Here is a 24,060-nt window from a genome sequence, read left to right on the forward strand (position 1 = left end):
ACAGCTGCTCTAACAAAAAATCACCTTACTTTACGAAAAAATGGCGGCGGTCAATGTGAAGTCATCATGTGGTCTGCTCCATAAATTTTCTTCTTCGAGATGTTTGACGCATCGTTTGAGATATCCCGCTTTATATGTGTCTTTTAGAGCATTGCAGTCTAAAGCAGCAGGGGTTTGCGTGTGCAACAAGGAGAACATCTGTGGATATGCTGCTGCCAGATATTTCCCCCTTCCCACGACCACTCCCAGACTTAGGTGGCTGTCCAGTGCTGGGGGAGGGCTGAGCCAACAAGAAATCAAGAAGAAAATTGACGAAATAACTGACCTATTTATGGAAGCTAGGGAGCTTTTATCAGATGCTGTAAGTTGGATTGGATCTGGCACTGTTTGCTATCATTCATAATCTATGTCCACAGTGACAACCTTTTTAGTCAGTCATTGACCTAAGCTTTCTGGTAAATAAAGTAGTGGTATCCAGTCTTACGTAGATTAGCCATGCTTTCTCCGCGGCAGATGCAAGCTCTCCGCTGCGTGCGTAATGTTTTGCACCTGGTAGGAGTTTTATGCGGTAGGAGTTGGCCATTACCTAGCCTGGGAACCATACCATCGAGGCGCTCGGCGGTGTACGGGTGACCGCCCGTACAGTTAATTGGTACAGGCCGGGGGAGTTCTTACGGGGTAACTCCAAAGGCCGGCTAAAAGCTCTATCAGCGAAATCTCAAAGGGCAGCTAATCAGACAGGCTGACAGAAGCAGGTCGGTGCCGGGTAAAGTACCCCAAAGCCGACCGCGGAGAATGGTACCCAGGCTAGCCATTACCAGGCACGAAAGATAACACCAACAGCAGAGAGCTTCATTTGCCCGAAGAGAGCCTGACCAATCCAAGGTAGACGAGATACCAGGTCAATGTAGTATTTGCAAGATCACAAAAATATCTGTCTCATCAGTTGGATTCAAGTACATTCAATAGTATAGTTTATATACCAATCAATCATTTACGGGCATCATAGTGCCACTGAAAGAAAAAAGAAATATGAATCTTAAGGTGTTAAAACTGTATGATGAACTTATCTACAGCTATCTAATACAAAAAAATGTACTTGATCCATTTTTTCCCCTGTACAGGTTGAAGCGAAGGGTACAATATACTTCAACGAGGACTTGGAAGATGCAACTACTGCAGTAAAAGAGACATTGGCATTGTATAATCAACTCCTGGAACAGTTAACCGAGGAGCAGAGGAATGATGTTGTCAGGGCTATTGGGCTAAAGATGGAGGAACTCAAGGCTCAAGAGTCCATGATTCAAGAAATGAAGAAATAACTTTTGTAAAACTAACATATGTTCCCCAACTCCGGATGTTAGGGGCAATGCCAAATGGTTATGGCAAACTGCAAATTAGTGCAAGATGTTTCAAATAAGAAAGGCAATTGAAAAGCATCTTAATGGGGGATGTTGTGGAGAACATTTTATTGTAGTCCCTAATCAGAATGGGACTGGCTGTTTAAACATTGAATGGCCAACACCAATCTTAGTATGGACAAACCTCCTTGGTATGGACTAGGGATAGGTAGCGGTACAGAAAATTTAGGTCCACGTCTGATTCAGGTCCAGAGGATCAGGTCCAAGTCTGGACCTGAACCTGGACCTGACTCGGAATGTGAGAACTTGTAAATGGACCATATTCACAACAATGATGTACTTCACAAAGAAATCTGTTTTGTGGAGTATTCAACTCCCACTGGCGTTTTTAAATCCTACAACTTTACTAGTACTTACTGTACTATTGTCTGTAAAACTTGGTAGAAATGACTGTTGACTAGGGCTGGGTATCGGTACAGCGTACCGGTACAAAACCGGTTTTTCTTATTGGACCGGTCCAGAAAAACCGGACCTGAAAAGAATAGGTGGACCGGATGTTGGACCGATTAGAAAATTAACAGACTTTTCATGTCAGGCATTCACACGTTTTGGCGCTTGCAGGTGGAAGATAATAACAAGAGTGAACTAGAGTACAGAGTTTATAGTCATTTCTACCAAGTTTTACTGTCAATCGTAAGGGTGCAGTTAGCGTTGTATGATTCTAAAACGCCAGTGTGAGTCAAATAGTCCACCAAACAGATTTGTTTGTAGTGAAATGGACCATTGCTTTTAGTCATACTGAATCAGGTTCAGGTTCAGGTCCGAACCTGGACCTAATCCTCTGGACCTGAACCGGACCTGGACCTGAATTTTCTGTACCGGTACCCACCCCTACTGTTGACTCTGTATCTGTATCTGTATCTGTATCTATATAGCCGGTATAACCGCCATTCGGCGTAACACACCAGCTTCGCAGGCACGCGGCGCGGCAGCAGCTGGTTATATTACACTGAACGATCCGTCACACCTAACTTTTGCACATCTAACTGCAAGCGTTCTTTAAAACTATCCAGAGAAGATGCCCCTACTGTACTTGGTGATAACAAATTCCAATCTACGATAGTTCTGGGAAAATACGAATTTTTGAACACATCAATCCTAGCTTGGAAACTCTGGTACTTGAAGTCATGGCTGTTTCTTGTTCTTTTTTGAGCTGGTATTAGATACTTATCAGTCGGTACGTCCACCAGCTTATTGGTCATTTTGTACATCATGCAAAGTCTGGACATTTTCCTTCTGTCTTCTACTCTACTGTACTTTTTTTCTTATTTTCCTCGACCGGTAAGCCCCGAAACGAGTGAATGCCTGATCATATAATCTGTTCATTCTTCAATCGGTCCACCAAATTTTTTCAGGTCTATTTTTTCTGGACCGGTCCAATAAGACAACCGGTTTTGCACCAGTACACCGTACCGGTACCCACCCCTAGTATGGACTATGGATTGTCATATCTAAATAAAGTATCTAAATAAATGGATTACGTGTATTCAACAAGTGCAGATGTGTCTTTTATATCTTCAACTTTCACACCCGGGTAATAGGACTGCCCCTTGGACCTGAAGATACTACAGGTACCGGTACTAGGGATAATTTGTAGACATGTTTTGTATCTGTTCATCTCTTACGGTAAATAGACTATAAATAAAACTATGAGAATGTTCCATTATTTATTCATGTATTTCTTCCATAGCAAGGGAGTCATGAGTTCAGCCTTGACAAGCTGATTTTCAAGGAGAGATGATTATTTTAAGTGGAGACAGGATCTAGGAGAGGCCAGGAAAGCTATGCTAACTTCGGTGTCACAATGTATAATATTTTACTGTCTAGATTACCTGGATGATCCTTCAAACTCATTAAAGTTCCCATTCATTGAGTGCTGGTGGATTCCCTGATTAGAGTAAAGGCACAAAGCCAGGGTACTAGTATCTGGTTCATTTCTGGATGCTCTTCATAGCTCCAGAAAACAAGACTCTCTCATAGACCCTTTGAAATAAAGGTACTAGCATTTGTTTGTATTTTAGGAGGGAGTGCTAATTGGTAAATTTTTTCATGGGCAAGTTGAAAATTGCGAATCAGTGGGCCTCAAAATATGGACTGAAGCGCAATGTTGCGTGGTGGCATGACACTTTATAGAACAAAGTAGACTGAAAATATAATACTTTCTTATACTATAGGCTACATGGTCTTTAACCACATTTAGCTACATGGGTATGGAGACACATTGCATTTCCTTCCCCTTCCTTCTCTTTATTTCATTTTGATCAAGAAGGACCTAATCGAGTATTGGATATCTGCTGTGCAATAAATGACTGGTCCACCTTTTAGCTCACTGACGCCACCTAGCGGCAAATGATAAGACTGCCATGCCTATTCTAAATCTCATCTGCGCATGTGCAGAATTCCTGGCTCAAGAAAGCGGTCCGCGGCGAAGAAGGTTTAAGATGTCGTACCGAGATCTTCGAAGTAAGCCTGTCGTCGTAGATCTGGTGTAAATCGTTGCAGAAATATAAGTAGTAGTAGTAAGAATATCCCTTCCTGTCACAAATTGCTTGTAAGCTACGTCGCCCAGAACGCTGTTGATGGAGATTGTCCAAAATGTCGAGGTGGGGAGGGGGGCATGCCGAGACTAGAACGTTTACCGTTGCCATGATACAACTGTATGTGAAATGAAGAAGGTTTTAGAGTTAATGTTGCCAGACTCATCCTGATAAATCACTCCTCGTTAGCTTAATACCCTGTACAGAACACACTTTTCCCTGTAGATTTGATAAAATTGTTATGATTTTTCATAATCTTGGTCCATATACATGTAATTATAAACATCTGCTCAGATCAGCCTCTAGGCCTCTCAACCCAAGTTTCGGCCGAACATCGAAATTTGACGTCACATTTTAAAGATTTTGACATAAGTTATAACTATAACCAGTACTATCTAGAGCAAGGTAACTATATCTCCATTTGTATTTTGATTCGAAAGGAACTTTTCCTCAATCTTGTACTTTTTTCCTACCAGACTTTACTGAGATGATGCGGGCCTTGGGGTACCCCCGCCTCATCTCCATGGAGAACTTCCGCACTCCAAACTTTCCTCTTGTGGCAGAGGTGCTCATATGGCTCGTCAAAAGGTAAAAGAAGGATGTTTTTTTGCTGTCTCAATAATTACATTTAGATAAAGGAAGCGAGGACTGTTGAATATTAAGTATATCATAGTTACTTAAGTAGAATCTCCAGGTTCAAGAGGTAGATTCTTTGCCTTTCCACTAATTTTATGATGTTGATATTGCCATGCATATTCTCATTCTCACTCTAAATTGAAATAAATCGATACATTGAATGAAACCTCATCTACGAGCAAAGCAAGGTAGAGGCTATAGCTTCCTCAAATAGGACTGTTTTCAAATGCAGATCATAGTCATACAATGTGAAAGAGAACGGCATGTAGAATGATGTACACCACACGGTCCACACCATCCATGGTAATTCCCTGTACCTCTTCTTACAGGTATGAGCCCAATGCAGACCTTCCCATGGATGTGGACACAGAACAGGACAGAGTCATCTTTATCAAGTCTGTCGCACAGTTTATGGTGAGTGCTTCATGCTGGAAAGTCTCTCACTTCTGTAGAAATCGGTATTGGAGACATTTGATCCCTTGTTTCCATGCAGACATATTGTGTTCACCAATTTCAAATATACTGTGACTTCATATAAAGAAAGGTTTTTTAAAACTACTTTAATTGTTGTACCTACTAGTGTATACTCCCTGACAATTATAATCAATATTTGGTGATTTGATCCTAACTAAGCAGGTTCTATTTGATTAAATCTCCTTGGCTTGAAAAAAAAGGTGTTTTTGAAGAGCTTAACTAGTTGTTGTAACTTTACTACTACATACTCCAGACTCCATGTAACCTCTACATACCCTGACCCATGCAGGCTACCAAAGCACACATTAAGCTGAACACTAAGAAGCTGTACCAGGCTGATGGCTATGCTGTGAAGGAGCTGCTGAAGGTGACAGCCATGCTGTACAACGCCATGAAGACTAACACAGGACAGCAGGAGGAGGAACAGGAAGAGGAGACAACAGCAATGTCTTTCGACATCAGCTCCAGGGTGCGGTCTTCTTGATTATGTATATCTCTTACAATGTCTGGAAATTTTGTCACATTTTCTGAATCCTTTACAGTGAATCTTAGCCTCAAGTCCAGCCTTGTTTGCTCTCCTCCGCTCCCAAAGTGGCTTGTTGGCAAGGTAGCAAGGCTGGACTACAGGCTAAGTGAATCTAACAGGTGTCTTTGGTTTGTGGTGTGTTGTAATGTCAAGTGAAAGTTGGTTGAGCTTTCGATCATACTATCTGACATGTCTGACTCTGTAGAGAATTTGAACAATTGATTTGTTGATTTTGTAGTATGTAACTCAATTTTGAGTTATCAATCTGAGTATGTGTGAACGTGTCAATGAGCATTGTACTTATCACAGTGATATGTGACTCTGTGCATTTGCTTCTCAAGATAGAAAACTGTGGGATAGATCTTCTTGTTGCCCTCTCTGACATTGGAAGTGTTACACTCATTCATTCAATCATTAAGATTGGATGCAAACAAACCTTTTGATCTATTTGAAACCCCAGATAGCGGACCTGAAGGCCTCTCGACAGCTTGCATCAGAAATTACAACAAAAGGAGCATCACTGTATGACCTCCTGGGGAGAGAGGTAGAGCTTAGGGTAAGACAAGCTCATTTCCTCTTCATCTGTTGTTTTCTTTAGGAGAGCATGTCTGTGAAATTCATGAAATGGCTTGTTGTTGATTTAGGATTCTAGTCAGCACCCATCCTTCTGTCCTCTGACTGAATTTTGCAGCTGTGGATGGACAGAAATTTTGCCCATTCGTCCTTTGTGACGGATAAAGATCGTTGTGTAAATATGCTATTAAACAAATGAAATTTTGCAAATATCTCAAGAAATTAATGCCAGTGAACCAAGCTGAGTCTTACTCTCTAAAACTAGCTCCTCAAAATGCAGGAAATAGCATTTCATTTCAGAGGGTCTTAGATTTCAACATTTTCCCGGACCCCCCTTTTACTGTAGCATGGAAGCTTCTGGCTCTCGATGGGATTTCCGTTCAAAATCCACAGGACGGAAAACATTTCAGGCTTGCTAGAAAACTGTGCTGATTCTTAATTATCGGCCCACAGGAGCAAAGGTCTGTGGCCATCAACAAACCTCTGGAGATCAATGAGATAGAGAAGCACCTGAAGGTGAGCATCCGTGCCGTGGAACAGGAGATCAAGAAAACAGAACACATGCTGAACAACGTGGCGTCAGACGAGGCAAACCTGGACGCCAAGATCTCCAAAAAGAAACTTGAACTGGAGAGGAACAGGAAGAGACTACAGACGTTGCAGTCGGTCAGGTGAGTCAATTCATTTTTATTCTGAGATCTGTACTTTGTAATTTAGTTAAGAAAAAAATAGGTCAGACTGTAAAAAACGGGTTTTAATGAGATTATCGTATGCGAAAGGGCGCCGACACACATTGTCAACAATCATAACAATAGCAAAACAAACAGTTTGTGGCTTTTACGGCCGTGGACGGCGTCCCCAAGCCGCCTGTAGCTTCCACCAAGGATTTTTGTCCGTCAAGGTTGACGGATTGGTTTTAAAATTTTTCCGTCAGACGCAGCAAATTTCCGTCAATTGACGGAAAAACGGACGCTGGCTAGACCCCTGCTGCGGACTCACCAATAGAGTTTGCTATATAGCTAGCATTGACTTCATAACTGAAAGGATAAACAGTCAAGGCTTAAGTCAGCTTTTATTTTGTTGTTTGCCACAGGCCAGCATTTATGGACGAGTATGAAAGACTGGAAGAAGACTTGCAAAAACAATATGAGGTAACATTTAGTGTTTTTTTTACATGTACATTGTATTTATGGTTACTGTCTGATCTTGATGGTCACAAGAAATACTTTGTATTTCCAAATTTTGTATTCAATGTATGCTAGGCTATTTAGGTTTATACAAAATACATCTGCAACATACAATCATCATCTATTACTGAAAACGAAAACTGCTTAGTTGTTGCCTTCTATTGCAACTACCTACAGCAATTTTTTTGGACAAATATAAACACCAGAAAGTTGCTTCTCATCTGACAAGAATTTTCCAGTACATGTGGCTCCTGGTAGTTACTTATGTCTTCTCACCTGTCTCCAGTCGTATCTTCAGAAGTTCCGTAACCTTGGTTACCTGGAGCAGCAGCTGGAGGAGCACAACCGTGCCGAGCAGGACAAGTTTGAGGTGGGCGGGGTGACAGCGTCCTCCCTTACTGCTCTTTGGAAAGATTTCTAGCTACTAGATGGTTACACAGGATTTGGAATGTGTGTAGAAATGCGAATGTGTAGATTGTCTATCTCAACCTTTCTGGTATCATTTTCAGCTTGAAATTGTTTCTTGCATTCTGAATCTTAACTTACCTAACAGCAACAAACGTGTGTTGTATCCTGTCTGATACCCTGCTATATATGCATATTTCCTGTCTCTGTCATGCTACAATGCTACCTTCTGCATTTCTGGTTGTTGTGTGGTGTGTTAACATGCTTGACCCCTTGTGACCCCTAAGCTGAACTGGGGAGGGGAGCAGGACCAGCTGAAGGTCAGTGGGGACCAGGTGGTGCTCACCAGTAGCACAATAGCGCCCCCTGCTGATAATAATTAGTAATACAGTAGTAGAATGGTGTATTTCAAATGGCAACCAAGTTACTACGTGAGAGCCAAATTGTCAGGCTTGTATATCCATTGTACAATGACACGTGATAACGGAACTCATTGCATGCTTACTACATTACAAGGTGTATAATGTCTAAAAAGTAGTTACTTGAAGAACTATTTGTTTTTAGAATATACTTAAGTTTATTCCAAATTCTTGCCCGGTGGCTAATTGCAGGTAACATGAGAGATTCAACAGTGTAAAAACAATATCACAAGTGTCTACCTTAGTCTAAAACTAGTAAAGGCTAACTCTAGATCCTGACCCCCTTTTCGAAGACAGTGGAAGACGAAAGATCATGTGTGGGTTTTGTGATGTTAGAAGTAGGATAGAATAGATGAGTTGCATTGCGTTGTTTGATTTGTTGCCTTACACAACTGCAGAGCAGTAAAGTTCATCATTCCAATGGTATCCATGTTTGCCCCTCAGGAGACAGAGAACTCCCTGAAGAGGATGCAGACCCTGCTGAAGACGGAGACAGACAAGATAAACTTGAACGATGATGAGTTTGAGGATGTGATGGTGGATGAGGAGGAGGATGATGATGAGGATGACAGTGAGGATGATGAGATCATGACGGCCGGACAGATGAAACCACAGAGAGGCGGGAAACCTGGTGAGCTGTTTGTTTGATACGGTATAGCCAACAGCTGCCTCTGTGTGTACAAAGGTTTTCCCAAAGGAATGTCATTCTGATTGATGCAGATCTAGAAGTGCAGGAGTGGTTTAAGCCATTCTGCATTTGAGAGTGTTGAAGTGTCATTGTCATTATCTGTCAGTATTAATGCAATATCTTCACATACACTTATACATATACTGTTGATTGTGTTGCCAACAATGCACTTCTCAGGCATGAAACACATTCAAATACATTATAAGCTTAAGACCCAGCATTCCTTGACACTCTTTCTTTAAGGATGTAAAAATTTCAGTTCAGTCATCTATCAGGTGACACTATGAAGTCCCTCCAGATAACAGTTAAGATCAATTTGTTCATGTAGGTTCTGCCACTTACCTGTATGTGTATTGTCCATGTTGTTATTTGCAGATAAACAACAGCAGCTCCAACCACAACAACGAGTGTTTGGCAGCATGACTGGACCTGACAGTGATGATGTAAGTGACTTTATCTTTTGATCATAAAATGGTGGAATTATCCAGCTCATCATCAGAGATATATGACCAGGAAATAGGCAGCAAAGACAGGCAAAAAAGGATGAGTAATGCCATGGTTGCATCATGGGTTTAAGTCCAGAGCATTTGAGAGAATGGCCATTTTGGTGTGAAAAAAATGTATTAAAAGCTAAATCTGAAAACAGTTAACAGCAGGATTGCCCTTTTGGGGCAAAATCGGGAGTTTCACAACTTAGAAAGACTGCCTGTTCAACAGATTTCAGAATGTCTACCAAACAATTTACACAAAGCTTTTACTTTTTTGTGCACGCAAACTCACTCATTCTGTCTTGCCAGGTTTGTGTTTCCTTGTCAGCAAAGAGCTTCCTGTAGGCGGCCTATCAGAGTTTCATATCATACCTCTATAAACTCTTTTGTGTAATCTGTGACATAACATAATAATATTGTAATGTATTGCTGTCCCCAGGATTGAGAACATGTTAGCTATAAGCCTATTCGCAATTACCGGCGCGAAATGCATGACGGGTAAAATCCGCCATTTTGGGAGATAACTTGTCAACCCAGTGTTGCGTCACGCGTGTGTAGTGTCAGCGTTTGTTTAAGGAGATGGCGCTCCGCGCCGCGCCGTGCGGCGCCGCAGGTGTTCCCACCTGACAGGTACGAACGTACACCTGTTCTAAAGAAGATTCTAGAACTGTCAGTTAAGAATAAAGATAATTTTAAGTTTTTGAAGTCTGGTGTAAGACGTGTGTTTGTGTTTTACTGACAGTATATGAAGTAAGTGGAGTTTTTTTTTTTTTTTCATTTTCGTTCCGGCCGTAATGGATGAGGAGGCGGAAGTTTATACACATGAAGAGCTAAGACACAGGACGGTTCTTCATATTTATACTGCTAATTTGCTAATGCAGTTCTAAAATTGATTGGTTCATGGCAGTTATAAGCTCTGATTGGTTCCTGACAGTAGAAAAAGAAATGAAAAGAAGACACCAGCAAGAGCAATTTTATCCATATCGGGAAAACATAATTATTGTGAGCTCCTACTGCTAGTTTGTTAGTTTGTCTGTTCGATAAATCATTTCCCATTACACAAGCCACTTCATGAACAAAGGCAAAAGTAAGATCCCGTTGATTTTATTCCAAAAAATATGTTCCTACATCACCACCAGTATGGCAGCATAAATGTACAGAACTCACAACTTAATGTATGAAAAATGTTTGAGAATACATTTGAGGACATGTTACAGAAAGGATCCACTTTTATCTATTACATCTTCATTACATTGTCATTATTATCATCGGTCACAGTTTCCTGCTATCACAACATAATCAGTAAAGGATCATTAAAAAAGTCACTGGCACTCAGCTGCCAGCAATTCAATACAGTTTATCTCTGCCAACTTGAATGGCTTGTATGCCAACTGTTTATTTGACCAAGTCTGGCTGCAGGTTCCAAACCAATGCAGCACAGACCTTGATAATGTCATCTACTGCTGACATGAGTGTTACGGGAAATGTACCCTCCAGGATTTTGAAGTCCTTCAGTCGATTGTTAGCACGCTCTACGCGGATCCTCAAGTTTGCAACAGTTTTGGTTTTCTTTACTTTGTCTCTTGTCATGTGTCGCCTCCCCTATGCTGCTGGTGGTATTTCTAGTGTTGCATTCAGCAGCATCAGGTCCTCCTGGATTGGAAATCCCCTATCAGCCATTATTTTTATAACGTCATTTGGATCAACCAAATCTAAAAAGCCACAGTCCCAGGTAATGAACACATCAGAGGCTCTTCTGCCATACGTCTTTGAAAGAAAGGAGATGTGCCCATTTGGTGTGATCCCTACAAACGGCTTTAAAGTATTGTGTTTTTATAGTCATACCATGTGGAGGCTTGTAAGTCTAAAGATCTAGGTCTCTCAATAAATATTTCTGTACAATCAATTATGCATCTTATTCTACTACATTGTTTCTTGAACTGTGGTGGCAAGGTCTTGGAAATTGCAGCTCTACTTGGCCATACTATCAGTGGTTGTAGTGTAACAGACAGGAAGCGAACCCAAGTGTTGGCAATCTGTGAGCAAGAACAGTTTTGTCCGACCATGGGTCTTTCTTGTCAGTGGGAAATGCATAGCTGGAAAGGTTGGGGACAGTTGCATCATCAAAATCCTTTTTTTGTTCCATGTTTTTACTTGGACATGTCCCTGACTTCCTTTTTTTAAAGTTGATACAAGAAGGTTGAAACCGCCTTGGTTGATATGTTCCATTACCGCAGCCGACCACTGCACACAGCCTCATGTTGAACTCCGGCACCTTAAAAAAAAGGAAGAAACATTAAAGCAAATATCAACACTTAAACAAAAAATACAGCTTTAAAGCGCAATACACTTCAATGCACATTCTACATGCACCCCTCCCCACCGTCACGTTTGCATAACTTGCAGCGACCTTGCTTGCACATTTATTAGTACAATTTTTCAACCTAAAGCACCAGTTTAATACTAATACGGACATCCAAGCCATTTACTGCGATTATTAGTGTACTCGCTGTTGGTTCTTAACATTTTTTTATCTTTCTAATCGAAGTGTTGGTCACAGTACGAAAGCTCCTCAGTCAGTGCAAGCGGGGTCATGTCCGGACACGACTCGGAGATCACGAGACAGTGACGATATCAGCTTTCATTATTGTGAAGACACAAGGTCGTGCATTTTAGCTAACATTTTTACGGTTTATAACATACGTAGGTTGAAATTTCCTAATTATGTCACACTGGTAACCTTTACAGACAAAAACCTGGCTGTAGTGAGAATGGACAAAAATTCTAGAAGTAAGCGGCAAAGATAGATGGCATCGTGTATGGGGGAGGGATGCATGCGTTATCACTAACTGTGGTAACACTTGCTTGGATACCGTCAAAAAACGTACCGTAAATTCCTCTGAAGCGAAACTGAACACGGTGTTTCAGGTTTAGGACATCGTTGGAACATCAGATCCAGGCGGGTAGCTGCCGTTAACGCCGTGTAGAGGCTAAAAATCTCGACACTTGAACATTGAACCTGGACACACGCTGCCCTGTCGAACGCGACTTGTTTATCTCACTTTTTTCGTTGCTAAGGAAATTCCGCGCATGCGTACTTGTAAATGCAAATAGGCTTATTGCATCAACATAGTCTTAACATGTCTTACCTTTGTAGCTTTTGGACTTCAGTATTGAAGATTTGTCTTCCTACCCTTTTTGCATATTAATTCATAGTTAGGATAAACATGATCTTCAACTAGATCTCTTTTACAAATTACCAAGTCACAGCTAGGATATAAAAACCCTCTCCAGCAAGATCTCTTCTGTGTCACTAGTGAATACTAGTTGAAACGTCTGACCGTTTCCAAAATCATATCCAGTTGCTTGAGTAACTACTTTTTGGTGTGACATAACATGTTATTTTTCTGTCCCCAGGATGACAGTGAGACGCTGTCCTCGGGTGACAGTGAGATCGATGTTGATGATGATGATCTGGAAGACGACCAGAGCGGAGACAGCGAGGATTTGGAGATCTCGGCCAATCCCAGGCGAGATCGTAACAACCTGAACGACAGTGACAATGACTTCTAATGGTCCATGAGAACTTGGATGTATTATATCTATCCAGAGATAACATGATAAAGTTAAGACAATGGACCACATGTGAACTTGTCTTTGCATTTCAGCATACTGTGGTTCCTTTTATTTCAAAATTGCTGCCTGTAGAATAACCTTGTACATAGCCATCTGTAACTTCATCTGTATATTCATACATTCCGCTTCAATTTCTACAGCATGTAATATTATATAACTTCTCACTCACTGTTTACAGAACATTCCACTCGATTCACAGAGTGATTTAGAGTCAAATGTGAAGAAAATCAGCAATTGCTGTTAGCACCATTTATCCGTAGAACCTTTGGACATAGGATTGTCATTTTGCTATACAATTCTGTAGTTCTTGTATAAATAGAGTTGCTAGATATCCACCCTGAATGGAATATTTCAATAGATAAGCATGACTTGTATAAAATGAATCTACATGAAATTTAAACCTATTTACATGGTTTGTTTATTTTGATCCCAGCAGAGGGGATTTTATTCACAGTAAATATCTGAGTACATTTTCTTCTCTTTCAAATTGCTTAATCCACAGTCATTAAAATATGCCACAAAAGAAGCCTGCAGGCTTGCTACATTGTCTGCACTTTATAGAAGATTAAAATTATAAAACATGACACAGTAATGTAGCTTCCTTCCAACAACTGCTTTTCAGGAATGCATTAGGGTTACTACTAATAAACTACTACTACTATTAGGGTTACACAGCAATACAAACTAATGTATGAAATGTCAAAACAAAGCCAGTATCCATAATCATTGTCCTTATCCATTCCAGGTCTTTTGAGGCCATAGGTCAGTGTACTTTTTTTTTACACAACTGTTTGAAAGTGAACTTACATTGCAATCTGTATGCCTGTCATAAGCTCATTCAAGTCCGGTGCACCCCTGTTATCAAACTGTCCTCTGGAGCCTAACATTTAGTAGCCATATTGAATGCTTTTAACTATGATAAATGGGCTAGTTGTAAGCTGCTTATACTCTTCTGAGTACTGTTGGCTATTCAGGATATATCCTGGTGAGCTTTTGGGAATTGTAGTCTAGCAGTCGATTCTGTTTATAATCTCAAGATTCCAGAAGAAATTTGTAGGAGAGATTTTTAAAGTAAATGTACCCTTGTGTAGATCAGTCTAGAAGCTCATCAAAAACATCACTATTTGTGCAATCAGGGGTGGGTGCACTGAACTCAGGCATTTCTGCCAATTTCTCTTCAATATTACCTGCACGACTGTGCTTCATCTCACTATACGTGTTCTTTGCCATCCAGTATGCCTTAGAGGCCTTCTCCTTATCATCTAGAGCTTTGTAGATATCACCAAGGAGATCAAACATTTTGGCAACTTTGTTGTGCTCGTAACCATATCTCTCCTGGGTGATATGGCAGGCACGTTTTGCACGTCTGAATGCCTCTTCAGGGTCGTACCTTAGCCAGATTCTGGCCTGGATGCAGAGAACATGTGCCCTGTGGTGATGGCCCTCACCATGCCTCTCTCTCAGAATGCTGTCTGCTTTGGAACAGTCCCTCAAAGCCCTATCAAGGACAGCTTCTAAGTCTGAGACATTGCCCTCAATTGCAGACATTGCCTTGTAGAAGGCAGCATACATCAAGTACTGTGGGTATCTAAACCCCTCCTCCCTCATGTCACCCTCTAAGGCTTTGGTACAGTATTGGCATGCATCACCAAACTGCCCAAGCTTTTCACAAGATCGAGCCATTTCAAAATACATCCTACATCTGAGATAGGGCCGACCAAACTCCCCTTCCAGGCGTTTGACTGCCTTAGAGTTAAGGCAATCCTTCATCAAAGTGTGGGCTTCTTGGTACTCCCCCATATCACTTTTGCATCTAGCCAAGAGCATACGACTGATCTGGTAGGGAAGCGACTCATCAACTGAAGATGATGCTTCATGGATGCGAAGGGTCTCTCTCAAATACCTTTTGGCCTCGTTATAATTACAAAGCTTTCGGTAGGTCTCTCCAATTTCCCTGAACATTCTCTCTCTCTTGTTATCTGGGGCATCTTTACATTTCTCTTGGCACTTTGCACAAAGATTCTTAAGTCTGTCTTCCCAACCAGTCCAGCGGAATTTGCCAAAAGCATGCAGACACATGGTTAGGAAGTTTGCGCTTAGAATACAACCGAGCTCATTTTTCTCAACAAGTGAGAACCACTTGTCCAGATGAGGCAGCAGCTGCTGCTGAAGATGCCATTCCTCATCATCTTCTACACAAAAGACTCTCTCATAAAGCTTCTTAAGACCTATTATGCCATCTGTCTTGGCACATCCTTGGCCCAAGATCTCTCTCAGTAGGTTAGATTTCCTTTGAGTTTTGAAACATTTCTTTTTGTTACGAGGCAGAAATGGATTAAACTTCAAGCCCAAGCTAATGACGATCTGAGACTGGTAACTATCAGGATTACTTGGTACTTCATTACAGGCAAACTCCACTATCATGAGCAGAAGACGCACTGGGATTAATGCCTTTGTACTGCAGAGAGCTAGCAATGTCAAGGTCTTGGTGGTCACGTAGTGGGGATCATCTTTCTGTGTCCCATTTGGCGATGGTGGTCGACTTGATTCAGATCCTAAAGACACAGTGAAGCATACATTTTATTATTGACATACATGAAGATTCAAAAGGTAGTTATGAAGATATTTAACACTTTAATGTAGACCTCATAGAATACTGAAATATCTTCAGATCAGGCATATCTATATGATTAATAGATTATAATTTCTAACTCAATGCAGACCACTGTTACATGGTGCCTGTTACATGGTGCCCACTGAAGATTGTCTCACATTCACAACCAGGCCATTTATTTCACATGCATGTGATGTTACATGTAGTACAGGTTGGATCTTAATCGTAATACAAAAGTTGAACTGTGAGTTTGTGTGCAGGCTTGAATGGCATAGGTCTTCATGCTTTCATAATAAGCAACCCACCAGAGTCGGAGTTGACTTGAGGATAGCTACTGCACTTGGTTGTCACAGCATTCTGGTTGCCAAAAAGATTGACCACAACCTGGAAAACAGAAAGAGCTGTTAGTAGTTGTACTGAACATTGATAGCTGGGTATGAAATGATTATAAATATGATTTTTTTAACCAGATAGATGATGTTATCAAATTTTGTTGTCCCTAATATCATTTTGGACACACCTGAGACTGTTGACCTGAGGTCAGCGAGGACCTGCCTGTCGGGCCTGCGTGCTCTGAGAGGTGGTTCATGCTGGCGGTGGGAGTGAAAAATGAATCAGTATCCTATACTGTATACATGTAGTATTGTTATACAATGTACCATGTGATTGTCACATTCAATTTCAAAATAGATCTGTTTAAAATTTTGTATCCACTTGGGTGTGCATTGGGCAGGCGCAAACAAGGCCAGTGGCGAACTGTTTATATTGCCAGTCATAGAGAAAGCGTTACGCTTCACCTTAATAGAGGACAACTACTTTCATACCAATTTTTACGGAAGTCGGATTTTACGAAGTTAGGTTTTGACAATACAAGATACAGTACAGAATAGAAAGCCCGATAAAACCGACAAAAAAACGTTAGGAAAAAACAGCCGGAGTCTAACCTCTGCTTGCAGAGTAAATTTATCGCGCAACCCAAAGTAAAGACAAACATGCCTGTTCAAAACATCTCCTACGTCATCAAGTGTAACAGGTGCCAACGAAAGCTCAAAGGTCAGATTTTTAAATGCCTGCGCAATAGTTTTGCTAGACCAAGGAGGTTGAAAGGGGGATTCAACCTCCTTGGCTAGACAGACAGAGAAGTGGATGTTTTGTAATTGCCATGCATGAGTTGCAAAAACAATACTTGATACATTTACAGGAAAAGTACCCGGGACAACTGGTTAGCTAAAGGCATTGGTACGAGGTTTTCAAAGACAAAAACAAGATTATGTAAACAAACCCATTTTCCGAAGATTTACCTTAATCGCGCTGAAAAGCGATGAAAACGCCCAAATTCATAACGCTTATGCAAATAATCTGTCGAAGAGTTAGTGTTTTTATCATCGTTCATGTAGCCACTACTCGCCAAAAGCCCTATTTAAAGGGCGAGCAGCAGGTAAAAATAAACATACCTGTTAGGTGACTCTGCCATATCTGTAGAGAACTGTTTGGGTTTCTGTCCGCTAGTCGTGCTAGTCGTCGGTAGAAATTCGATGGGATGCAAGTTTACGGCTCTCAGATGCTTCTCTGGCCAAAGAAGAAAGCCATGGGAATACTCTGGAGAGCATTCCGGTCGTGTTGTTCGGAAGGTATGCCCTGGTCTCTCTGCGTTCTGTGCGAACACTGTGTTTGACGTTCGTTCCCAACAAAATCAGGGGATTTTATTTTGTTATGAAGCTTAGGCGGGCGGTTCTATGTTGAGTCGCCGACGTCGAGATTTTATTTCTGCGACGTAAGAGCCCCGCTGTTGAAAAATCTTACGTTATCACCTAAACCAATCTGACAAAGAAAGACTCTAAATAGTCAACTCTAAATAGTCATTTTTTATGTAACCAGACAGTTTTTGATGCATAGAAATGGATTTTGAATCTTTTCATCACCCCTTGAAATGGTGCAGACCATGCATATTTTCGACGTCACTAAGAAAAATTCTCTGTCGACTTTGGTCATCAAATTCGCGACGCCAGCAGGTTGAGGCTTGCAACAAGTAGACCTTGACACCAAAACAAAGCGTACATTTGGTGGGCTATTCAGAAGCATTGAACTGTGATCAATTGTTCGTTGACAAGGTATAGCAGCTAATAAGTCACAAATGTGCATGTTGCATAGCGTTAATCAAATATTAAGGTATCTCGGTTGGCTAAATTGGTATTTTGACCTTCCACTGTTTTCTTATCAATAAATTAAGAAAGAATGGAGCCATAACCAATATTGATAGATGGGCATTAGAGAATTCAAAATCTGATTTTTTTTGGGCCGAATTGATGACGTCATCATTTTTATTACCTCTGATATCATTTTTTTCTATGACAAAATACAGCACTTTGGTACATCCCACTGTAATGAAACTTCGTTTTTCGTTGCATAAAGATGGAAGCTACAAACGTATTGTTGCGCAAATTGATATCTACTAATGATCTGTAGTAATTAGAAAATGTTTGTTTTCATCTAATTAAAAAAATTTAATTCTTAATAACTACAGATCGTTAGTAGATATCAGTTTGCGCAACACTACGTTTGTAGCTTCCATCATTATGCAACGAAAAACGAAGTTTCATTACAGTGGTATGTACCAAAGTGCTGTATTTTGTCATAGATAAAAAATAATATCAGAGGTAATAAAAATGATGACGTCATCAATTTGGCCCCCAAAAAATCAGATTTAGAATTCTTTAATGCCCATCTATCAACATTCGTTATGGCTCCATTCTTTCTTGATTCATTAATAAGAAAACAGTGGAAGGTCAAAATGCCAATTTAGCCAACCGAGATACCTTAAGGGCATACCCACCACGATTATCAAATGGCTAGGTTTCGATGGACATGCCATACTGAACTACATGCATGTATGCTATGCGGAACTGCACACAAAGGATCCAATAGAGCTAGTGTGTGGTTGGTATTGAAGTTTTACTGACGATGACATACTATGGCGTTTGTGAAGGTAAAGGTAATCCAGATACAGAATATCTAAACTACGATTAAAAACTCTTCATGATGTATATCACTCAGCATGTCCGGAAGTGCATCTTATCCAGTTGTAGAGATTTGCCTTTGTAGCCGACCAAAAATTCCACGAAATCGTCTTCCGTGAGGGACGTAAAACGGTGGTCCCGTGCTCGAGGAGGCGCCTCGACCACATTACTCAACACATTGGGTACCTACTGGCTGCAAATACACGCGATATGTTATATCATTAAATATTTAGTGACATGTTTTGCCTGCTACGTGTGAATTGGCGCTGTTCCGTATTTCAGGTGGGAAGGCTGGCCTTACATTGACAATAGCCCTAGGAGAATGTTCAACGGGTAACGTTATATGTAATCTGCAGACGTAGTTTTTCTAGCCAATTCTATTATTTTCTATCTTATCTATTCGTTTTTAATGTAGTACATTCTAATTCGGCATTATATAGTTACTGCAGAGGTAGTATGGAAATCGACTAATAAACTTATCGTTGAAAAATTGCACACATTCATAGAATTACTTTGTCCCTGGCATTCCCCTTCATTATATTTACAACACTTAACACAATCTTTACGATTAAACGCACACGGGTAAAAATAAGTTACGTTCGTGACATGTCAATTCTGTAATAAGCGAGGCAATCAAAATGCCTCGATTGTAATGCATGCCTTCAACAACTTGCTTCGACAATAGGAGCAAATGTACAAAAGGTCAAATGTGCAACATCTTGGGAGCACATTGCTGTTTTGCACAGTCGTTTCTGATGCACAATTCTGTATCTATGCAGAAATATATCGTGTCATGTCAGACTAGCGTCTCCATTGCCATTTGGTTGAAGTCTTTCGGAAATGGATTCGCGGTATAAAGATACAAAAGACTGTGCGCAACATTTTCACTCTGTACAACGCCAATAAAAGTTTTTGTTTGTTGCACAATGACGGATAACAGTTATGTAAAAAGTATGTTATATCAGACTAGCGTCTCCATTGGTTCCCTGTGTGGTCGTATCTTCAGCCGGCCCGGCGACCCCCACCGTCAGCACGGTACGTGTGTCCTGGCGGGACCACCTGTTCGTGCGCGGATCAGCACTCCACTTCACTATATTTTGAACACCCCAGTGAGAGGGTAATAGTACAACTCTTAACACAATATTAACGATTATACGCACATGGGTAAAAATAAGTTACGTTCGTGACATGTCACTTCTGTAATAAGCGCGACTATCAAAATGCGTGCATTTTCCAACTTGCTTCGACAATAGGAGCAAATGTAAAAAACTAGTCAAAAGAGTAAGTGTGCAACATCGTGGGAGGACATTTCTGTTCTGTACAGTGGAAATTTGAAAAGTCGTTTTGATGCACAAATCTGTAGAAATGTATCGTGTCATGTCAGACAAGTGTCTCCATTGGTTCCCTGTGTGGTCGTATCTTCAGCACGCCGCAGGCCGGCCCGGCGACCCCCACCGTCAGCACGGTGTCCTGGCGGGACCACCTGTTGGTGTGCGGGTCCAGGCTCCACACGTCCGTCAGCGCGCCGTTCCGACGGTTCTTCCCGCCAACCAGCCAGATCCTGTCCTGCAGGACCGTGCAGCCCGCTAGGTGGCGCGGAAACCTGGCGGACAGAGTACACCGGGAGTGATTGGGCATGATGTCCATGGATTGACTGGGAATAATACAAAATTGATCGACCAGTGCGGTTGTGCTTAACGATCAAGCGTTACACGTAATCAAAGTGCATCAATATAGAAAATCATCGTTAATAAACAATCCAAGTTCCAACGTTGCTTGGCCTCTATCAGCAATATCAGGAGACAGCAAAAGGGAATGTAGTTAAGTATTTCTAGATCCTTGATATTCTTTGCTACCTCATCCAGGCTACAGCAGACCACTGGTCGGTGGCCGGCGTGTAGCACTCCGACGACAGTAGCTCCCGGGCTCCGTTGCACCCTCCGACTGAGTACAGCTTCCCACAGCACGCCACGGACGAGTGTCCCCAGCGCTTCTTGCGCATGCTCTGTACGTCCTGCCAGTAGTCTCCCTCGGGGGAGTACTTCAGCACGTCCTTCCTGGTCTGGTCGCGATGCGTTCCCGCCATGCCTCCCGTGAAGTAGATATGTCCGTTCAGGACGGCTCCTCCCGCGGCTTGGACTTGCGCGCCTACGCTAGCCTTCAGTTCCCACTTGTCCTTGTGTGGAGTGTATCTTTCTATGGGAAACATGCGGCCGCGCATCTCATAACCCGAGCCGATGGCCCAGATGCATCCGTCCAGGGCTAGAAGAACGAAGCCCGTGCGACCCTGTTTCATGGAGGGAAGTCTTGTCCAGCGGTTGAATCTGGGGTCGTAGCGGTGAAAGTCGGCGCTCGGCGGGCCGCCGTCGAAACAGCCGCCGGCCACGTAAAAAAAGTTGTCGAGGACCGCGGCAGCGTGGCCGGTGACGTTCCCGGACATGTCCGCCAGCAGGCCGGGGGAGTCCTGGCCGGGATGAAGGTACAGTAGGTTGTCGCTGTACTGAGCGTGATCGGGAACGTCGTAGTCGCCGCCCGCCACCACCACCACCTCGGCACCGCCGCGCACCTGCGTCCGCTCGTTCTCGTAGTCGTGCACGCGGTGGTGGTCGATGCCGGCCCGGTAGTCCATGGCGTGGAGGAGTATGGCTTCACAGTCGCGGTCTTTCTTCATGAAGTCCACGTTGGAGACCTCGTGTTTCAGGCGGTACCGCCCCATCAGTGGAAAGCGCACGTTGCGCATTACCTTCCCCACGTGCTTCAAGCGCGAGCCTCGATCGGCCTCCACCCAGCGCTTGGCGGATCGGAAAATTTCAATTTCTGAGTCAGTATCCAGATTATCACTCCCCAGAACAGCACACATCTGTCTGAGGTCAAGCTTCAAAAATCCTTCAGTACTTGACACGTCTTTGAAGTTCTCAATGACATAATTTCTGGCCGTCTCTTCCAGACACGCCAGCTTGTACTCGAAGGCAATGTTCAACACTTCCACGCATCTTTCCGCATCAATGTGTTGTCGCAGGAACCGAATACAGAGGTATTCCATCCCGGTTACCCCTAGTTTCCGGCTGGCGTGCAGCAGTTCCCGGATGTTGTCCATGCCGACGCTCAGCTGCCCCGTGTAGGAGAAGTGAACCATCGCGCTCACTGCAGCCGCCGTGACGTCATCCAGACGTAAGCAGGGCTTGAAACTGGAGTCGCCGCTGGCCATGGTGCTGAACTGGTGATCCCGGAAGTACTCACTGGAAAAATCAGTGGATACGGCATTGTACATGAAGTGTAGAGGGAAAAGTACTACAGAATTTTCACATAGTGCTTACTATATCTGTCAGCAGCGCAACACGACTTTAGGGAAACTGTCACTATTTAGATGTAATCTATTCTCGTGATCTATAGGGTTGTTTAGCCAAAGCCGACACTGTAGGGCTGATATCAATTAGGATTTTACCGTGGTCAATATTGACCGACGGAGGCCATATATGATTCTGGAGGTAGTAAAGGAGATTTCTCCACAAAGACGATTCGCCGTCACAGTCAGGATGATTCTCAATCGCCTGTACAAGACCAGTCTATGATCCTTACAAATTAATGTTTTTTTTTGGCTAAACTTCCATTTTTAGGCCATGGTTATACTAGTAGTTGCGTCAGGGGGGGGGTCCTCTTGACGGCGAAACGTCTAGAAACTTTTTGGAGGCTGGCATATACACACCAGCGTAACCTTACAAACGTTGCATCTTGTCACGGTTACAGTTTTCTTAGCATGCTGATCGTATCAACTAATATAAATGTTACGCACCTGCACTGTCCGAGAGAAAACCTGCTGGCCGGCAAACTCTCCTTTTCGGCCAGCAACACCACGTCACCCGGTAACGGCGAGGACAGACTGGCCTCCCGGGGTTGGTGCCGCTCGAAGTCGGTATAAGTCAACACCTGTCGCTCGGGCAGGGGAGTCCTCCGGTCCAACAGAGCAACTGCGCTGTCGCCGTCGATCACCATGATGATGCTTTTGCTTGGACAGGCGAGAAATGTTCTCGAAATCTGCACTGCGCCAAGCTGTGTTGTTTTAAAAGCGTTCTGTATTCTACATAGCAACCCCAACGGTTCGCGATGACGTAGCCAGTAATTGTCGTTTAGATGTTCTGGAACGGCCTCTCACTCGCCAGCAAGTTCGGACGCGGCTGCCATCATACGATTTTCGATACGGCATTATGACGTGTAAACTTTATGACATCACAACGAGGAGAAACAAGGTTTGTACGCGCACGGGACAATCGGCCGTCGCTCAGTTACGTAACGTTACTGGCAACAGACTTTACGGCCAATTAACAACGTAAGTAGACCAAGTTTTCTACAAAGAATATCTTGAACGTACATGATGCTGAATGTTCTTTTTTGTGGTCACAGGTTTTAGTTTCATCCTTTTGTTTCCTCCTGGCACTCACACCAACTATTTAAGCAACGGAACATTCACACTTTTTTTCTTCAGAAAATAACACAAGAACATTACAACGCGCATCTTACAGATCAAAAATACTTTTACTTTGCAAAACCAGCTGCACGATTCCTATTGCAACAAAACGCAAGGATAACTGACGTAGACGTCAGGAAAAGTTTGGACTCACGTCATCTTCACGGAACTAAAACAAAGTTTTTGAATTTCCGAAAAAAGTCCTGTAAGTTAAAAGCAACATCTGATATCAGTTAGCCTGGGTACCATCCTCCGTAGGTAAAGCTGGTCTAGTAATTCTTTTCACTTTCTCCGTGGTGATCAAGGATAAGGAATGAGTGAGCCTGCAGCTAGCTACGGAAGACGGTATCCAAGCTAGAGAGCAATAGCCTTTCCTGTGAAATACAGCATTAAAATCATAAAACCAATAACAATGACAAAGCAAGTGCAGAAAATAGCAACAGTAAAATATGCAGCATATAGTTGTCAAACATGGGAAGCAATGACAGCACACAAATTTTGCATGGCTGTGCTAAGGCCGCCTAAAGCTCATGATATGTAGGAAGTGAACATGATACAACCCAACCAACAAATGTTTGATGAATACAACACAACATCGTGCATTAAACAGTGCTTTGCCTCTGATAAGGCCTAAGTATTAAGTTTTAAACATTTCAGAGAATAATCCAGGTTCTTTTTAAGAAACTCATATGCGTGGCAATGTCATGCTGCAATTATGAGGTCTTCTCTACATACATTCTTGTGCGAAAACTCAACAAGAAGTTTCTTCTTGAGTGTACAAAAGTTTCACACATTTACGCTGGTCCCCTATAGACTTCAAAACTATGGCAAAACGTTTCTGCAAACTAACAGATATATATGAACACCTGCTTGCACTTATTTGCCAGATACTGGTAGCTTTCGAGAACATTCTGCTGCAGCATAGAAAAATAGAGTAAATCAACAACTCTATCAGTACAATAAATTTGAGACGT

At 42.3% G+C, this 24,060-nt stretch overlaps 4 protein-coding genes and 1 long non-coding RNA gene across 5 annotated transcripts; 2 read left to right on the forward strand and 3 right to left on the reverse strand.

The window, feature by feature from the left end:
• On the forward strand, positions 1 to 1,747 carry LOC118428813. The gene is made up of 2 exons (XM_035839032.1): positions 1 to 361; positions 1,125 to 1,747. The coding sequence occupies exons 1-2, from the start codon at positions 41 to 43 to the stop codon at positions 1,320 to 1,322; spliced, it is 519 nt and encodes a 172-aa protein (XP_035694925.1). The 5' UTR covers positions 1 to 40; the 3' UTR covers positions 1,323 to 1,747.
• A 2,052-nt stretch (positions 1,748 to 3,799) lies between these two features.
• LOC118429168 (clusterin-associated protein 1-like) lies at positions 3,800 to 13,335 on the forward strand. The gene is made up of 11 exons (XM_035839611.1): positions 3,800 to 3,884; positions 4,435 to 4,546; positions 4,924 to 5,008; positions 5,358 to 5,537; positions 6,055 to 6,150; positions 6,621 to 6,838; positions 7,261 to 7,318; positions 7,641 to 7,724; positions 8,623 to 8,809; positions 9,242 to 9,309; positions 12,772 to 13,335. Exons 1-11 carry the CDS (start codon positions 3,863 to 3,865, stop codon positions 12,925 to 12,927), a joined length of 1,266 nt encoding a protein of 421 aa, XP_035695504.1. The 5' UTR covers positions 3,800 to 3,862; the 3' UTR covers positions 12,928 to 13,335.
• Positions 10,566 to 12,463, reverse strand: LOC118429169. Its single transcript, XR_004832710.1, has 2 exons — positions 12,243 to 12,463; positions 10,566 to 11,629 (listed from the first exon to the last, which is right to left on the reverse strand). It is a non-coding gene; the product is annotated as an uncharacterized LOC118429169 (long non-coding RNA).
• A 56-nt stretch (positions 13,336 to 13,391) lies between the features above and the next one.
• Positions 13,392 to 16,388, reverse strand: LOC118429170. Its single transcript, XM_035839613.1, has 3 exons — positions 16,125 to 16,388; positions 15,910 to 15,988; positions 13,392 to 15,545 (listed from the first exon to the last, which is right to left on the reverse strand). The coding sequence occupies exons 1-3, from the start codon at positions 16,191 to 16,193 to the stop codon at positions 14,083 to 14,085; spliced, it is 1,611 nt and encodes a 536-aa protein (XP_035695506.1). The 5' UTR covers positions 16,194 to 16,388; the 3' UTR covers positions 13,392 to 14,082.
• Positions 16,389 to 19,234: 2,846 nt separating this feature from the next.
• On the reverse strand, positions 19,235 to 22,819 carry LOC118428742 (kelch-like protein 26). Its single transcript, XM_035838929.1, has 3 exons — positions 22,415 to 22,819; positions 20,478 to 21,860; positions 19,235 to 20,224 (listed from the first exon to the last, which is right to left on the reverse strand). The coding sequence occupies exons 1-3, from the start codon at positions 22,612 to 22,614 to the stop codon at positions 20,002 to 20,004; spliced, it is 1,806 nt and encodes a 601-aa protein (XP_035694822.1). The 5' UTR covers positions 22,615 to 22,819; the 3' UTR covers positions 19,235 to 20,001.
• Between the last annotated feature and the right edge of the window lie 1,241 nt (positions 22,820 to 24,060).

Source organism: Branchiostoma floridae, chromosome 13, assembly GCF_000003815.2.
Source record: "Branchiostoma floridae strain S238N-H82 chromosome 13, Bfl_VNyyK, whole genome shotgun sequence".
NCBI classification, from domain to species: Eukaryota; Metazoa; Chordata; class Leptocardii; order Amphioxiformes; family Branchiostomatidae; genus Branchiostoma; species Branchiostoma floridae.

What these genes read in the sequence shown, in the direction of transcription:
- LOC118428813 (XM_035839032.1), top strand. Translation starts at nt 41, where the DNA reads ATGGCGGCGGTCAATGTGAAGTCATCATGTGGTCTGCTCCATAAATTT. An exon ending in GGGAGCTTTTATCAGATGCT is followed by an intron (nt 362 to 1,124) that starts GTAAGTTGGATT and finishes TCCCCTGTACAG; the next exon opens with GTTGAAGCGAAGGGTACAAT.
- LOC118429168 (XM_035839611.1), top strand. Translation starts at nt 3,863, where the DNA reads ATGTCGTACCGAGATCTTCGAA. An exon ending in CTCATATGGCTCGTCAAAAG is followed by an intron (nt 4,547 to 4,923) that starts GTAAAAGAAGGA and finishes CTCTTCTTACAG; the next exon opens with GTATGAGCCCAATGCAGACC. An exon ending in GGAGAGAGGTAGAGCTTAGG is followed by an intron (nt 6,151 to 6,620) that starts GTAAGACAAGCT and finishes ATCGGCCCACAG; the next exon opens with GAGCAAAGGTCTGTGGCCAT.
- LOC118429170 (XM_035839613.1), bottom strand. Translation starts at nt 16,193, where the DNA reads ATGAACCACCTCTCAGAGCACGCAGGCCCGACAGGCAGGTCCTCGCTG. An exon ending in CCTCAGGTCAACAGTCTCAG is followed by an intron (nt 15,989 to 16,124) that starts GTGTGTCCAAAA and finishes TCTGTTTTCCAG; the next exon opens with GTTGTGGTCAATCTTTTTGG. An exon ending in TCAAGTCAACTCCGACTCTG is followed by an intron (nt 15,546 to 15,909) that starts GTGGGTTGCTTA and finishes CTGTGTCTTTAG; the next exon opens with GATCTGAATCAAGTCGACCA.
- LOC118428742 (XM_035838929.1), bottom strand. Translation starts at nt 22,614, where the DNA reads ATGGTGATCGACGGCGACAGCGCAGTTGCTCTGTTGGACCGGAGGACT. An exon ending in TTTTCTCTCGGACAGTGCAG is followed by an intron (nt 21,861 to 22,414) that starts GTGCGTAACATT and finishes TGATTTTTCCAG; the next exon opens with TGAGTACTTCCGGGATCACC. An exon ending in TCTGCTGTAGCCTGGATGAG is followed by an intron (nt 20,225 to 20,477) that starts GTAGCAAAGAAT and finishes TCTGTCCGCCAG; the next exon opens with GTTTCCGCGCCACCTAGCGG.